This window comes from Pempheris klunzingeri, chromosome 3 (assembly GCF_042242105.1).
Source record: "Pempheris klunzingeri isolate RE-2024b chromosome 3, fPemKlu1.hap1, whole genome shotgun sequence".
NCBI lineage: Eukaryota > Metazoa > Chordata > Actinopteri > Acropomatiformes > Pempheridae > Pempheris > Pempheris klunzingeri.
This window is the reverse complement of record NC_092014.1, coordinates 24749157-24764972: the sequence shown is the minus strand read 5'-3', so window position 1 is coordinate 24764972 and position 15816 is coordinate 24749157. Positions and strand designations below refer to the sequence as shown.

The 15816-nt window shown below is 43.6% G+C and overlaps 1 protein-coding gene across 1 annotated transcript in view; it reads left to right on the top strand.

Moving 5' to 3' along the window:
- Window positions 1-15816, top strand: part of LOC139222656 (zinc finger protein 236-like) — a 41516-nt gene that overhangs the window by 1840 nt on the left and 23860 nt on the right. Inside the window, exons 3-10 of the mRNA XM_070854495.1 lie at window positions 3843-4040; window positions 6514-6580; window positions 7139-8090; window positions 8305-8311; window positions 9807-10095; window positions 11386-11474; window positions 11802-11922; window positions 12578-13817. Coding sequence (XP_070710596.1) covers window positions 3843-4040; window positions 6514-6580; window positions 7139-8090; window positions 8305-8311; window positions 9807-10095; window positions 11386-11474; window positions 11802-11922; window positions 12578-13817 — 2963 coding nt within the window. The remainder of the gene's footprint in view (window positions 1-3842; window positions 4041-6513; window positions 6581-7138; window positions 8091-8304; window positions 8312-9806; window positions 10096-11385; window positions 11475-11801; window positions 11923-12577; window positions 13818-15816) is intronic.

Here is a 15816-nt window from a genome sequence, read left to right as displayed (position 1 = left end):
CTTTTCATGGAGGAGCCGGCATATGACTCTGCTCTAATACGCTCAAATTCAGTCTGAATTCAACTCGGATCTCTTGCATGAGTCATCTGACAGAGTAGTCTATCATCGCAACAGTATTGATAGATTAATCATAATCCGTGACAAGTATTCTCACGCTATGGTGTCAGTTTCTCCAGTTTCTATCAGATTTTCACTTTTTCTCTATTTTATACCACAGTAAATGATGGTGATTTTAAGAATGTGACTGTCGCCAAAAGTAGGCTCCTCAACGGGTTTAAATACCACCAAACCATTTCCATATTAGACGCATCCAAAGCCCAACACCGTCCATCATACCAGCATCACTGACACAGCTGACCCTCTACCCAGTGCTGCATTCCAAGATTTTTGATTTTGGACTGAGAGGGGCCGATATATGAAGATAGTGTTTATGTCTTTTCCATTTACTTGCACTTGATTAACCATCAGTTTGTGGAACAGGGCATGACAAAGTGGACATTTATTGAAAGAAAATTGCGATGGCGATCACTGGAATCACAGCAAAGTGGTGTTCTACCGAGTTATTATATTGGTTGTGGTCATTAGGTGAAGTTTACATTGCTTATGGTAACACAGTGAGCGATGGCACCTGAAGGTTTGGGCTGTGTGCCAGTATGTGTGTGACAGAGCTCTCATTTCTTTCTCCACCTTAGCAGAATGCCCTCAACTTGACTGTGCACTTTGTTGTTGCCATAAGGCATGCCAACAGCTAACACAGCTTTTTATTAGGGTATCTGCAGCTCTGAAAGGGACAGTAGTGATGTTAGTTCTTAAAAGTCTTAAATCTTGTCTTGATTTCTCCTCTGCTTTCAGCACAATCCAACTCACCTGTTTTATACATACTATACACTAAAAATCACTACACAACGACTCCAGACGTTCCTGACATGGTACACACTTTCTGAGGCCTCTTACAGGGAAGTGATTCTGCTTACGGCCCAGTGGTTGATGACTTTGTTCAGTGGTGTCATTACTGCTTATGAAAACTGAATGTCACTTTAACTTAGATAAGATATGTGTGCAATTTTTAGCAGAAAGCCCTACACACCCATTAATTAATTAATCAATTAATTAAGGTAATTATTGAACAGGGTCAGTGTTACAAATATCTGTCTACTATAATTGATAATAAGCTTACAATCAATGACAACTGGGGGCTGATGATGCTGTGTTCTGTGAACCGCTGATGGTTGGAGGGAATGGAGATGGCTAAACATACTTTAGTTATTACTTGCTGTAACCACACTTTATGTATTTTATTGTGTCTTGCCTTGTGTGTCCCTGAGTGACACATTTCCCTCTGTTGGGTGCATCCATTGAACTACAAGTGCTTACGTCACATGTTAATATAGTGTATACTCACATATACATCCCTAAGTGCCCTACGTAGGCTCACCAAAGCACAACTGCATTTCTGCGATGATTGTGTCCGTCTGTGTAGAGCCTATGTTTAATGTTACTACACTGAATGTCATCATTTCTCATTTGTAAATTTGTTGAATTGTTATTTTCCGTTTATCTGGAGTTGGTACATGCACTTAATATGCTCATATGTTAATATTTGTTGTATTCACAGTAGGCTTGTCACAACCGCATCTCCGTATCTCAACGATTGAAGGGATGATTGGTTTTTCCCATGCCAATCAGAATTATTACTATCTGAATTGAGATGTTGTGAAAATAATTTCTAGAATCTGCGCCGTATGTTTCTGGTAGATCATTAAGTCTGCCCGCTGAGCCCTGTAAATACAAAAGTGTAAAGTGCATTTGAAATCCGTAATGTCTCTTTTCCGTGGACCGGACGTCCCACATCTCTTTTCCCCCAAACGTCTGCTCATCAAAACTTTGCTTTACTCCCATAGTTATGGATATGATTTTAATTGTGATGTGAAAGGATGCTGTGATATTGCTGCACCAGTCACAGACTTTGAGAAGGGAGATGTTGTTTGAATAGAGGAGACATTGCTATTAAATTGATTTTTTTGAAAGGTAAAATATTTTAGATGAAATGTTCACACCTGTAAAACGTTTATGCACGTAACTTTAACCATATTGGTTGCAGGACACTTAAAGTTTTAATAATTTCACAGCTTAGTCAGACGGTGAGCGACGCTCACGATGATATTTCAAAATCTTTAATCCAAATTGAATTTTGATGTCAATAAAAGAAAAAAAAGCTAAACAAAGAATAAATTATTTAACAAGAATGAATAAATATGCTAACTACTACAACTATTACTAAGATGTTAATGTGTGGGTAGCTGGCCCTGTTGTGTTCTCATAGTTCCATGTTGTGGCAGTGGGTGGTGATTTTCTGGAACCCAAGTGTATGAGAGAAGTTAGTGATTAATAGTAATTAAAATGCTCAATAACGTCAAGTCAAAGAATGTTTGTCTTGCTCTGTCATGGCATTTGTTTTAAAGGAGGATATTACTTTATCATCATATTGCCAAGCTCTACCATAACAGTCCTGTCGTTTGAACGATCCAAGTCTCTATTGTTTATTTCTATACTGATTGTTACACCGAAGCAGAAATAGTCTTTTACATCGCTGTGATGTTTTAATGTTGTTCATGGATGTATTATAAGAATCAGACCACCGCTCAGCCTTGTGTCCATTTTTTCTAATTTTTCCCAGTGGCCACTCACAGTATTGCAACAAACTACAAATCCGCTGCAGCCCAGAAAGCATTTTCCCCAAATTATTACTCTGTAATAACTCAACTGTTTTTAAGATGTAGAGGTTTAATCTTTGTAAAACTTTTTTTTATATCGCCACTGTGGTGCGAGCCTTTCACCGTCGCAGGTGGCCCAGAGGCAAGATGGTATGAGCACCACTGTGCATATTCTGCAGGCCACATATCACTGAACCTAAACCGAAAGCCAGAAACCTTTTTTTGACGTTCTCACTGGACTGAATAGGCGCCATCTTTGCCTTTGGTATCCAGCTCATAGAATATATCCGTGGTGTTGTTTCAGCACTGTTTGTTGAGTCGCTGCTGGCCTGCTTTGCTACCAGGTGACTTGAAGCAGGGAACAGGAGTATGACAGAAAAACTGATTGCAGATGTTGCTTGTGAAGTCTTCACAGCAGACAAGCGATGGGTTTCAGTATGGTGTTTACATAAAACAGCCTCCGAATTTGAGTACATCTGCACCTGACATTCAAATATACACACCGAAGGACAGACACACACACACACATGTACTTTCATCACAGTTTCAGGGTTCAACGTGAATAAGCCAGATAAAATCTCTATGAAAAAGACGTCTCCATCGTGCCATCAACATGAACATTTCATTGGAGTCATTTTGTGTCAGTGCAGCAACATTTTTCAGGTCAGTGGTCAAAATGAAGCCAACAGAATGTGTAGTTGATAACACTACATGTATATGACGTATATGGGACAAAGGGTGTCATTTCCACTGCAGAAAAAAAAATTCTATTTTGTCCTCTCCACTGTTTAAATGTCAGACTGACCAGCTGTTATGTTATTTTGCCCTGGGTTTCACCTCTCAGGCTCCTTACAGGCTGCCCTACCCTCTGGTGGGTGGAGGTTGTTCAGTTGAGTTAATTTATAGTTAATATTTTCTATGATTGAACATCAGTCAAAGATAAGGCAGTAAAGATTATTTTTATAGTGTACATAATTATGTATTAATCAAACCACTCGAGATTTGAAGTAGGGTTAATCATCAGGCATCATCTATAGGTAAGAGGTTTATCCTATTTACAGGAACAATTTGTTTTCCTATTAGTTACCCAAAAAATGGACTATTATTTTAATCAATTTGTCCTTTCAGTCAGCAGAGCCAGAGGAGCTGGGGGAGCTGCTAATAGTCAAGGTGGAGGGAGCAATGGAGACAGGAACGTCCAACAACAAGGCACCGCTAGACACCTGCATCAGCAGCAGAGATGATGCCGACGCTGCCACGTCGCTCCCTGACGCCCCAAAGGACGCCAGCAACGGCCAGCCAGCCAGACGCCGCAGTGAAACGGAGGTCAGTGGATCCGACATCGTCAGCTTTGTTGTCAGCAGGACAGCGGAAACTGACAGCAGCAGTGACACTACCCTCAGTTTCCAGCTGGCACTAACAGGAAGTGATGTCAGAGCAGGGGACAGTGAGCCGCTGAACTCAGGCACTGACATGATGCCACACAGGGACACTGTGCCAGCTTCCTGTGATGATGTAATGGACGGCAGGAAAGATAATGACGCTGTGTTAGACACGTCTAAGCCCTCCCTGTCAGAAGTGATTGTCATTGATGGAGGGGGGGCGTCAGATAAGGAGGGGGAGGAATGTGAGTGGTCAGATGTAGACCAGACAAAGAGACAAGCAGGCAGAAGGAGGGACAGACATGAAAAAACACCCGTGACTCAGTGTGCTGGGCCGGAATCGGCTGGACACAGATCTGTGCAGGTGAAGTCCTCTGCGCAGGCGGGCTCTGCTCTCCTTCGTGATGACAGCCCAGGAACATCCAGTGGTGGAACCACCTCCAGTAGCAACTCCTCCAATGATGCACACAGTGTGGCCCTGCACCATCCTGTGAGCAACCCCAAGCACAGCCACCACAAACCCCTCTCTAGCAGCTTCCACCTGGCCTTCTACCACGCTGCCACCATGGAGCGTCCGTATGGCTGCACCAGCTGCACCAAGCGCTTTTTCCTGGAGGCCGACCTGCAGAAGCACATGGCCAGGCACACCAGGGAGAAGCCGTACACCTGCCTGCTGTGTGGCAAGAGCTTTGTGTGCCAGAGCCAGCTGGACATCCACCGTAATGTGCACACCGGAGAAAGACCCTTCAGCTGCTCTGTCTGCAGCCGCCGCTTCTCCCATCCCAGCAACCTCAAGAGGCACCAGAAGATCCAGCACTGAAGGCAAAGACCGGACCTTCCACAACACTGCTGCACCAAAGTTTTACAGCCAGGGTTATAAGTTATACCTGAAGAGGGCTAGACAAGGCTTCTTTTTTTTTTTTTTTTACACAGTACTAACCGTTAATCTTGCGGCTTATTTTTTGAAGACCTTTCAGAGCATTCAACTTTTTATTAGAATCAGATGGAAGAAATGCAGAGCAGCAAATGCAGCACCTCTGCCCTTTGATCTGAATGCTTCTCAAGTTTGTGTGTCGTCATCAACAACAAGCAATCTGAATCTAGTGTGGCGATGGCAGACCCTGTCAGTAACGATGTAAATACATTGAATCGCTGTGGCAGGAAAATACTATCGATGATTTTTTTTTTTTTTAAATTAGAAATGAAAATCATAAGGATTATAACTTTTTAAGTTTGAAATCCTACCACCCCAGAGAGTTTGATTCATTAACAGTGTCAGAGAGAATGGGATAGTTGAGCAGTCCGTATAAAAATGATAAGCAGTTAAAAAAAAATTTACATCAGAGTTCAGTAAGAATTAGACAGTTAAATTAAGATAAAAGAGTCGCACAACCAGGGTGATCCTGACCAAGACAAACAGTAACATGCAGTGACATACAAGATTTTCTGTCAACGTTCTCCCACACACACATCAGAGATGTGGAGGCCACAATCATTTCAGGAAATGGCACACAGTACAGCGACTAATTCATAGACGAGAAGAGCTCTGCTGGACACTGACACTCATACAATATATACAGTTTACACAGTGCATTCAGACCCCTTTGTGTTTTTCATTTTGTTATGTTGCAGTCTACACTTAATGACATAATGACACATGAAAACAGGATCTTAGACTTTTTTTTTTTGCAAATTTACCTGAAAGTGCAATGAAACAGACATTATTATGCGAATGCTGGGAACAAGCCTCCTCATCATATCAGCCCATTTTGTTTTTCTAATGACAACTCCTGCTCCTGTCTCCTGCTGTCTCCTTTGCTGGTGTCCACAAAGTGTGATCACAGTTGTAATGATACTCCATGGATACCATAATGTGAGCAACTCTCACTGTGTATTTTACAGGAAGCCGTGTGAAGATTTCCTCGTTGTTTAAGCACTTAAGTATAATTGACCTTTGTGTTGACTTGCTGTCACTCATCCTCTTAGATCCATCACACCACTTTTGACATGTAACTGCATGTTTAACATTTAACATTTAAATGTATCCTTTTAACCAGAGCCATGAGCTCACCAAAGAGAGGGAAATGTAATCATACATTTGTACTCATGTATAACAAGAGTGTAGTGTTAATGTGCCAATAAATCATATTTTCAAAGAGTTTCATTGTATGGTGTCAATTTATGCATCATCTACAGTTTTAGTCACAGTGGAAGCAGCAGCGGGATGCAGTTCTTTGCTGTAGTTATAACAAGATTTACACAAAATGAATAACCGATCTCCACGAAATGGCTTGAGTATATCTAGCACATACATCTAACACATCAACCCAATGACTCCTATTTGAAATAATAAGCATCACTGTGTCAAAGCCTGGTGGGTTGTTTGTGTCAGCTAAATGCCTCCCTCCTCTTTGCAGGGCCAGGGATGTCTGAAAAACACGAGCAGCCCTCAGAGCAAGGAGGAAAATATGGATGAAGTGCAAGGTATCTGTGTTTCTGTCACTTCGTTTACTGTGGTAGAAATACCATTCAGTCATTTCAACCTACACCAGACTCCATGCATTGGCTCTTCAAACAGCGGTGACAGTGCTTTTGTTTAGTTAACGTTGAATCATTCCCAAACGCAAAGGAGGCAAAACCGAATGCCGGAGATATAACAATACATTTCACATTTAAGAATAGTCAATCACCTGACTAAGTTTAATTATTTCTAGTAAGTTTTCCAAACAGTGGATGAACTTTACTCCCTGTGGAGGCACCATATGTGCTACAATGGAGCACATCATTGTGTTGTTTTGCGTGCCAAAGCTCATTAAGTACAAATGACATATCAGCTTTTTGATTGATTTCTTACTCCACTTTCGGCCATTAATTCCGCTTTAGCTTCGATGAAACGTGCAGCGTGCGTGCTCCGACATGATGTTTGTATGAAAACCCTTACGTAGAGCACTGTATGTAAAAAAAAAAAAATAAAAATAATAATAAAAATAATACAGCAAATATGTTTTTCTGACACTGTTCTCTTTTCTGCATGCTCATCAGATGACACAGAGACACACAGTCCCTTCCAAATGCCGCTGGAATGGCAAGAGAGCAGCGAGACTGAAGATGTAGAGCAACCATCTTGTTCCACCTACACACCAGAAAATGTAGGAAACTCATCGTTGAGCCAAATGGGGACAAAGGCTGCCTCTAGTTCCCCCCCTGTTTGCAAAAAGCCTCAGTGTGACATGGACCAGGCAAGCCCTGTGTCTAAGCTCGACCTCGGTGTGATCAGCTCACGTCCATGTGCAGTGGGGGACGGCTGCAGTGGGGCGTTGTCATCTGGACACGGTGGAGGTGACGGAGCTGAGGAAGTGACCCCTCTCGTAGGTCAGGGTATCACCAGTGTGAGGTCACAGTATCAGTCGCTCTTGTGTGTTCAGATAAACGAGCCGTCCAGTGAAGTGATGTTTGAAAGTAATGCAGCCTACAGCAGTCACATTTCTAGCTTCAGCAACCCCCCTGTTACTATGGGGACACTGGACTCCCAGCAACACCAAACCCAGTCTTCTTGGTCTGGAACCAGACACATGGACAATGCCCACTTCTCCAGGCAAAGCCATTTTTATCAAGCGTCCAGCAATCAGAACCAGGACTCGGGCTCAGCACAGTCCTGCCTCCCCTACGCCTGCACCTTCTGTTCGCGCCGCTACGCCCACCAGTGCCAGCTGCGCATCCACGAGCGCGTCCACACGGGGGAAAAGCCGTACCAGTGCGTCCAATGCGGGAAGAGCTTCGGTCAGGTCTGCAGCCTCAAGCGCCATCAGATGGTCCACACGGGGGAGAGGCCTTTCCCCTGCCCCCACTGCGGAAAGCAATTCTCCACCTCCACCAACCTGAAGGTCCACCAGAGTGTCCACACTGGGGAGAAGAGGTTCCACTGCTCCAAGTGTGGCAAGAACTTCTCCTTCCTCAGCAACCTCATCAGGCACCAGGCTCTGCACAGCTCCAAGTAGAGCAGGTCACACTGGGACCAGACTGAACACTGTACAGTATGATGCATTCAGGACAACGGCACAACCATCCAAGGCACAATGGCATTAAGCTGTCCAGGTGCTCATAACGTTGTGTCCACCCTTTGTGTATGAGGTATAACTGGTCATTACGTCCTTAAACTGTTTACATTTAGTGCCATTTCATGTGTGCTGTCCCTGTTCACTGTACAGTTGGGAAGTATTCATCATGTTTTTTCTTGGGATTCACTTTGAACAGTGTTTGGAAAGTCTTGGACAGCATTTCTGGTTAATTAAAAGATGTCTGACAGTTTACATCAGTCTTTCTGTAGTTACTGAATCAGGTTTGGTTTCGAAAAGATTTGCTTTGATTGTTGTGTGAAGACATTTGAAGAAACAGAGCATCTCCTCTGTTCTCATCAGGCCATGCTGACAGCTCTCTTTACTTTTTAATGTAGATTTAGTTTCTAGGTAAAACAAGCTCGGTGAGGTGAATAGATGAGGTGATGCTGACACCCAGTGAATTCGTCATAGTCACTTAAATCAAATGAAAGGGGAAAAGAATGAAAAACTTGTCGTCTTATGCTTAGACTACTGTAACTGGATCCTGGCTGGTGTGTCTGCATTTGCCATCCGACCTCTGCAGCTCACTCAGACTGCAGCAGTTCGGCTGGCCTTCAATCTACCCAAGTTCTCCCACACCATGCCGCTCATCTGCATGCTGCACAGGCAGACTGTGGCCATTCCAATCTGAATCAAGTCCCACACATCCCACAATTGCAAGAATCATGTAAGTACTCCAATTTCATTGAATAAGCCGAACTGCTTCAAGTGTCATCTGCTGCCATTTTAACGAAGAACCCACCAGTGAAAACAAACCCAAAACACATGATAAAAGGCTAATTAATGATTATAAGATGACAATAACCCTGTGTCAGGAAATTATTTCTATAAGACAAGAACTGTATTTTCGCTGTTAGTTCGTACCATTAATTTCCCAACACACAAGATAAACTCTCAGAGACAGAGATCTCAGTTCAAAGTTTTACTTTGAACTAACAAGCAAGGAGTACAGGCAAAGATCTACATCTGCACTGAATGGTCTCAGTGTCTTTCAAGCATATATGTAACATGTATAAGCAAAGTTCCTCCTCTCAGCAGTCCTCCGCCGCACCCTGCTCCCTCTCCTCCTTGCAGGGGCGGTTGGTGGGAAGCGCAGGTACGCTGACTTCTCACTGTTCAAGGCCTTCTCGAACTCTTCTTTATCTCAAGAATGCAAGCACAGTCTGATACATCCTACACCAACACACATCTCTTTGGTCTGTGTAAAGGTCACAGCAACTATCACACAGTCCTTCATCAGGCTAAAACTTCATGATAATAAAGCATAAATGTACTAACATAAAAACACGAAAATGTATTAACATAAGCGTGCCTGCACATTTTCTATTTCCTAACACCCTGTTACCGTCCGATGCTTTTTAGTGCAACAACGATTCATTGATTTTAACGTGCGTCTGTACTGTGGTAATTACGGTACGACGAGGATCTACCTTGCGGCACCGGAAGTAAACAACTTTTTTCATTGAGAAGAAGTGATTCTCTAATGGCAGTCACTACGGAGCACGGCTGTATCGCGTCCTCTCACATGTCATGCGTGACCACAATAGGCTGACTTGAGTTTTATAAAGCAGCTCGAGTAGTTTTGCTGGTAGAAATGTCGAAGTGAAGCAGCGAAGCCGCGCCGTCAGGACAAGATGACGAGTGTTGTGGACCTCCACACTCAGCTGGCGTCCATCATGGAGGTGCTGGCTAATGCGGCGGTGGCTGAGATCTGTCAGCTCGTGGACGACGGGTTTGCCTCCCTGAGACTGGAAATATCCCGCAGCCAGAGGGAGAACCAGACCCTAAAGAGCAGACTGCGGCTAATGGAGGTCCGTTTAGGAGAGCAGCCCCACAGAGAGCCCTCCCCCCTGCCGCTGGGGGTGTCCTGTCCCAGGAAAGGTTAGCCCGCTTCACTGGTGTCTCATTGATCACAGCCCCTGTGCCTTTACCACACTGTAGCAGCTTTCAGGTCAAACAATAAGCAGAGCTGTGCAGGAGAGAATGAGGGAAAAACAAACGATGTTTACTGAATTTGATGCTTTCAGTGAAATGTTAAGAAAAGGCAATATTAACAGTGACATAAATAAAAGTGTAGAAAGACACACATGACACAATTAGCTTTGGCTATACAATGATAACATTAACATTAACATGGCTGCAGCTTTTTCTCTCAAAATAGTCAAGGGTGTGGGTCAGGTGAGTCTGATGGCTCTGCTGACAAACAGTAACATAGCACCTGTACTGTATTTTATCAGTTGCATCACACTGAGAAGTGCACTGCCCCCCCCCCCCCCCCCCCCCATTCATACCTGTAACAGGCCAGGGCCCAATAAATAAAAAGATCCCAAATCATGTTGCCTAATGATTACCTATGTTTCCACAAAGGGATCATTGATGGGCTTATGGATCAATGGAAATTCAGCACAGACACAAACTCTGGGATTTGAAAAAGGCAGTTGCAGCACACAAATCGAAGAATATTAGAGAGCTGGAGGCTGCTGCCCATGAGGGATGGGCTCAGATTCCTCATGAACACTGTCAGAACCTGGTGTCTGGCTATGCATATGGTTTTGAGCATGGTGAAGCCAAAGTGGCATTTTGTGTTGAATTTGTAGAAACCACCAGTAATATAAGTTCTGTTGAGCCATTTCTATTGTTCTTGTTTGAGCTGTACATTGAACACAGCTGAAAGTTTGCACATTTTGCCAATACAGCTAATATGCAATGGGGGGTTGATGATTTTAATGAATAATTATGAAGTTCATAAATCTACAGTTAATCATTTAAAACTGTATACAGATGAATTAACATGATAAAGTCATGTATTGTTCTGGCAGAAGGTTTCTTGTGAAAAGTATTCCATTAAGCTGAGAACATTTTCATTGTCATATTAATGAACCAAACCATCATCACCGTGTGTCCAAATACTTTTGGTTGGGGGCTGTTTTCCTGGTTTGGTCTCCCCCATTATAGACACAAAAATACAGATTTAACCACTTCTTGATTTGATAATTGAAAAACCAGAACCTCGTCCCTCACTTAAGATATTATTTAAATATCAAATACAAATCCATAACTTCAATTAGTACTATGTTTGACATGAAAGGCAAGGTACATGGCAAAGAGTGCACATGACTTGTGAGGGTACCAATGATCATATGACATACTTCTGTGATATGTTTCCAACAGACAATCACTTCGGAGAAGACAGATCCGCCGTTAGCAAAGGAATAGCCAAGTGCACAACCCTGGAGAATAGTGACACTCAGCAGTCACAAGTAAGTGCCTCTGTCTGTGCCAAGATCAGCGTAGCTCTTCTATCATCTCCCTCCTTATTGTGTCATACATATGTGAGACCTCAAAAGGGAAAAGGGAGGTTATCGGGATGGGAGGTTCAAAGCTGGGCAGCGGTTGTGTGTGTATCATCAGAGGTGGGAAAGTCATGCTAGCTAGCTCAATAGTAACCAGCTAAAGGGTCATTGAAAAGTATGTATGTCATCTTTTGAATTTAATGAAAAGTGTCCTGGAACAGTCCTGATAACTGAGCCAGGCATTAGTGGTGCTGCAGCAGTAATGACTTTCTAAACGTGCTCTCTTTTCGTCAGCCAGTGGTTGGGATGGAGCCGCCGGTGGAGCCAGAGGTGGTTGTGATAAAGAAGGAAAGGCTGGAGGAGGAGCTGACAGGCTGCAGACACGGCAGTTGCTGGTCTACCGCTGCTTCACACAGTTAGTTTGTTCGTGTTATCGTTCTGCTTTGGTAGTTTTAAAGGTTTTTGAGATCCAAACTAACCATTTAGAACACCATAGTCACACAAAGTCCCATGTTCTATCTAGGAGGTAAAATGCCTGTTTTTGTCAATGGAGTCTGGTGGCTGTGAAGAGAGTGATACAAAGGATCTTATCTTACTGGTCTGTCTCTGTAGGGATCCTTTCTCTGATGTTGTCAGATGCTTAGAATCACAATCTGAGTCTGTCACTGCCAAAAACAAACACTTTAAATGGACAAACTTTTAAAGGAGCAGTTGCCCCAAAGGATTACATTACAGCCATTGTAGCTTGTTTCATGATTGCTGATCTATTGGACCGATTCCACAACTTTTTGCACCTATTTGTAGGGGTGACACCAAATAGTCAACTATTTAATTAAAATAAAAACTATACAAAACAATAGGCTTGACAAATCAAAATAAGCCCAAAATATGTAAAAATAGGGCCCAGGTTTAAAAATACCGGACTTATCCTTTAATTCTGACAGTGTGGAGTAAGCATGGTAACAGCCGATGATCTCTGTTGACATGAATAGTCTGAATGAGAGTTAAAAACTGAAGACTGGTTTTTGAAGTTGACGTTTTGTCCTTTTTTTCCTCTGTTGACTCTTTAGCTGCACCTCCATCTCTGCCTCTTACTGCTGAGAGTGACTGCCCTCTGAGTGCTGAAGTCAGCGCGTTAAGTCAGTATGAAAAACAGGACTTCGCCGGACCCGACGCTCATCAGCAGGTGGAGAAAGAGGGAGCAGTGGAGGCCATAACTGTGGGTCGCTACTCTCATCCAGCAGACCAGAGCCATAGAGCCGCACCAAGAGGTTCTGGTCCAAACGGAGAGAGAACTGAGTTGGCCAAAGAGGAAGACACGCATGGTGCGGATCCCTGTGACTCTCTGTCTGCTGAGTCTAGTTGTAATAAAATTCCTGATGTGGAAACTCCACTGATAAAGACACTGGACTCGAAGCTGTTACTCACAAACACTGAAGTGAAGGATCTGTGTGGTGCTGCGGCAGCAGACAGGAAGGTAGAGGCAGCGCCAACAGCAGTCAAACTGGAAGCTGAACCTTCCTGGTCTGAAGCTTTTAGGACACCTTTGGTTACTATCTCTAGACACCAGTGTGTGAGTAACAGCAGACTAACTACCAGTAACGGCCCCCACACAGAGAGTGAAACAGCAGAGCTGGACACCAGCAGCTTGGACTCCTTCGATGACCTGTTCTCCTCTCCGGAGGTGGCCAGGTGTCTGACAGCTCCTCACACACGGTCCACAGACAGAGTCACAGGCACGGAGGAGCCACTGTCATCCTCATCTTTTCCTTTCCTGAGTAGCAGGAGCAGCTTTGGGGACTCTCCCATGCCAGACTCTTTACCCGTCTCATCCTTCAGTGACACCTCCAGTGAAACCAGGAGCAGGAGCTTTGAAAGCAGTGCGGAGCGAACATTAAACTGCCAGCAGTGCGGTCGCCTCTTCGCCACCTCCAGAGACCTAGCGGTGCACCAGCGCTGTCATGCCGGGGAGAGGATCTATCACTGCCACCTCTGTAAGAAGCCCTTTGTCCACCCGCACCAGCTGAAAACCCACCAGCGAGTGCACACCGGGGAGAAACCGTTCAGCTGCGCTCAGTGCGGCAAACGCTTCTCCCAGTCCAGCCACATCAAGAGACACATGAGTGTGCACACGGGGGAGAAGCGCTACAGCTGCAGCCTGTGTGGGAAACGCTTCTCACAGGCCTGCAGCCTCAAGGTGCACCAGGCCGTCCACACCGGAGAGAGACCCTACAGCTGCACCAAGTGTGGCAAGAAGTTCTCTGTGCTGGGAAACCTGGTCCGTCACCAGAGCGTCCACATCAGCAAGTGAGCACGCAGGAAAGCAGAGGGGGCCGACTGTCTTATGAAGTCAGTAGGACTAATTATAATATCAGACTGAATATTGTCCTGTGCTGTCGTCAGTTAGACACCTTCATGTTTACAATAAAACGTTAAAAAAAAACTGTTTGGTCGGTTTTAATTCTGCAAATTTCACCAAATATAACTAACAATTTGCTTCTTTTTTTTTTTTTACCTTAATAAATAATCTTCCAGCTTCTTCCACAGTGTCATAAAAATGTTTTACTACTCTGTACTTGTTCATTCTTTCCAAATCTTGACATAGAAGTTTCGTACGCTTCTCTACATTTGTTTGGGAGAACACACTTATGTTGTTACTTATGTATGTTACATCTTTATAAATTCCTCATAACTAAGCATTGGAATTCACAACCGGTTTATCGACAACTGGAGCAATGTTGAGGCTCTTTTTAGAGATGCGGTTAAAGGAATGTGTGAGTGTATAGTTCAGGACAGCTGTGTGCACATAACATATTTCTGCTTTCTTTTCCTGTTTTATCAACAGGTCGCAGCCTTGTAGATGCATGTGAAGAAAATCGTGAATATACATTCTCCTTTGACAACACTGTCCCTTCATATTAATTAGCAAATACACACTACTAATTAGCAAATTCAGGTGCTCAGGGCAGCCCACCATGAATAATATGTGTTTGGATCCCTTAATGTTTCATATTTTATTCCTTTGCACATCTGGAAGAGCTTCCAGTCAGGTTCTCACTTTCTGTCTTGCTGACAAGGATCCAAAATCCTGCTTTCGTTGTGTTTTGTCTTCACAACTCACAGTAAGGCCGCTTGTGCCTTCGTTGTGTTTCCAGTTCATCAGTCAGCAAATCTCATTGTGAATATTTTGTCATATTACCGGTAAACATTGTGTGACTGAACTTTCTCAAGCTGATCTTGTCCCTTTCTCTCTCTTGCGGGAGGCTCTTGAGCTGAAATAATTAAATGTGCAAAGTGTTTTGAAATCTCTGTCCCACGTCCAACAGTAGCATGCGACAAATTTAAGTTTTTATGTGAAAAGCAACAGAAATCTGACCTCTGCAGTTATTCTTTTATTTTGTTTCCTGATCAGGGTGGATTCCTTCTCCTGCACAAACATACAACATGAAGCCTCGCTTGGAGGTATCTAAGATGACACCCATCAGCCCATCTGACTGGCTGAAGTTAAAGTGTTTGTCTACCGTACACGGTAAATCTATACCATGGTGATGTCCGATTTATGTCTCATGCCATTGTTGTGGTGGCATAGATGTGAATGCACTGGTGTTTAGATTAAACCCAATATGCAGTCGCCCTTTCAGACGACATATAACATTTTGGAATTATCTTATTTCTTGATGAAAGTTGTACGAAGTTGCTTAAAAAGTAAAATCCTTGACGCAGACTACTGTGTTATTGCGTGGGTTTAATGCAGTATACATCCACCTATGACCTGGATTAGACTCAATTCAATTTTTTAAATAATTTAATGAATAATCTAAAATCATGACATGACCATCCCTAGTTCAGGAACTCTAGTAGACATTATATCATATAATAGTATTTATAATAGTATATCATAGTATTTCACTCGTTGATGAAAGATGTTCTGGCGCTAACTGCAACTGTGGCTGGTTAAGGTGGAGTAACTAGCGACTAGTTAGCAGGAGCCCCGGGTTAGCCGATTAGCTCTGAGAGGCAACAGACAGTGAATGGAGATTTCTGCACTGTTGCTTTATTCTACAGTACTTAACGTACAGTCTTACAATGCCAGATCTCCACGGAGCTATATGGATGGATGGATGGCATCTATCATGGATGTCATCCATCTGTCCTACCATCCTCCATCTCTCCTTTGTCAGGGTGGATGAATGGATGGATGGCAGATTTGCTCCATCGTGGTTAACATGTAGTTCAGTCAGAGGTATCATCAGTCCTCTGCTGACCCCAGGGCCCCACTGAGGGTCAACCTGTGCAGAAGGGCCTGGTG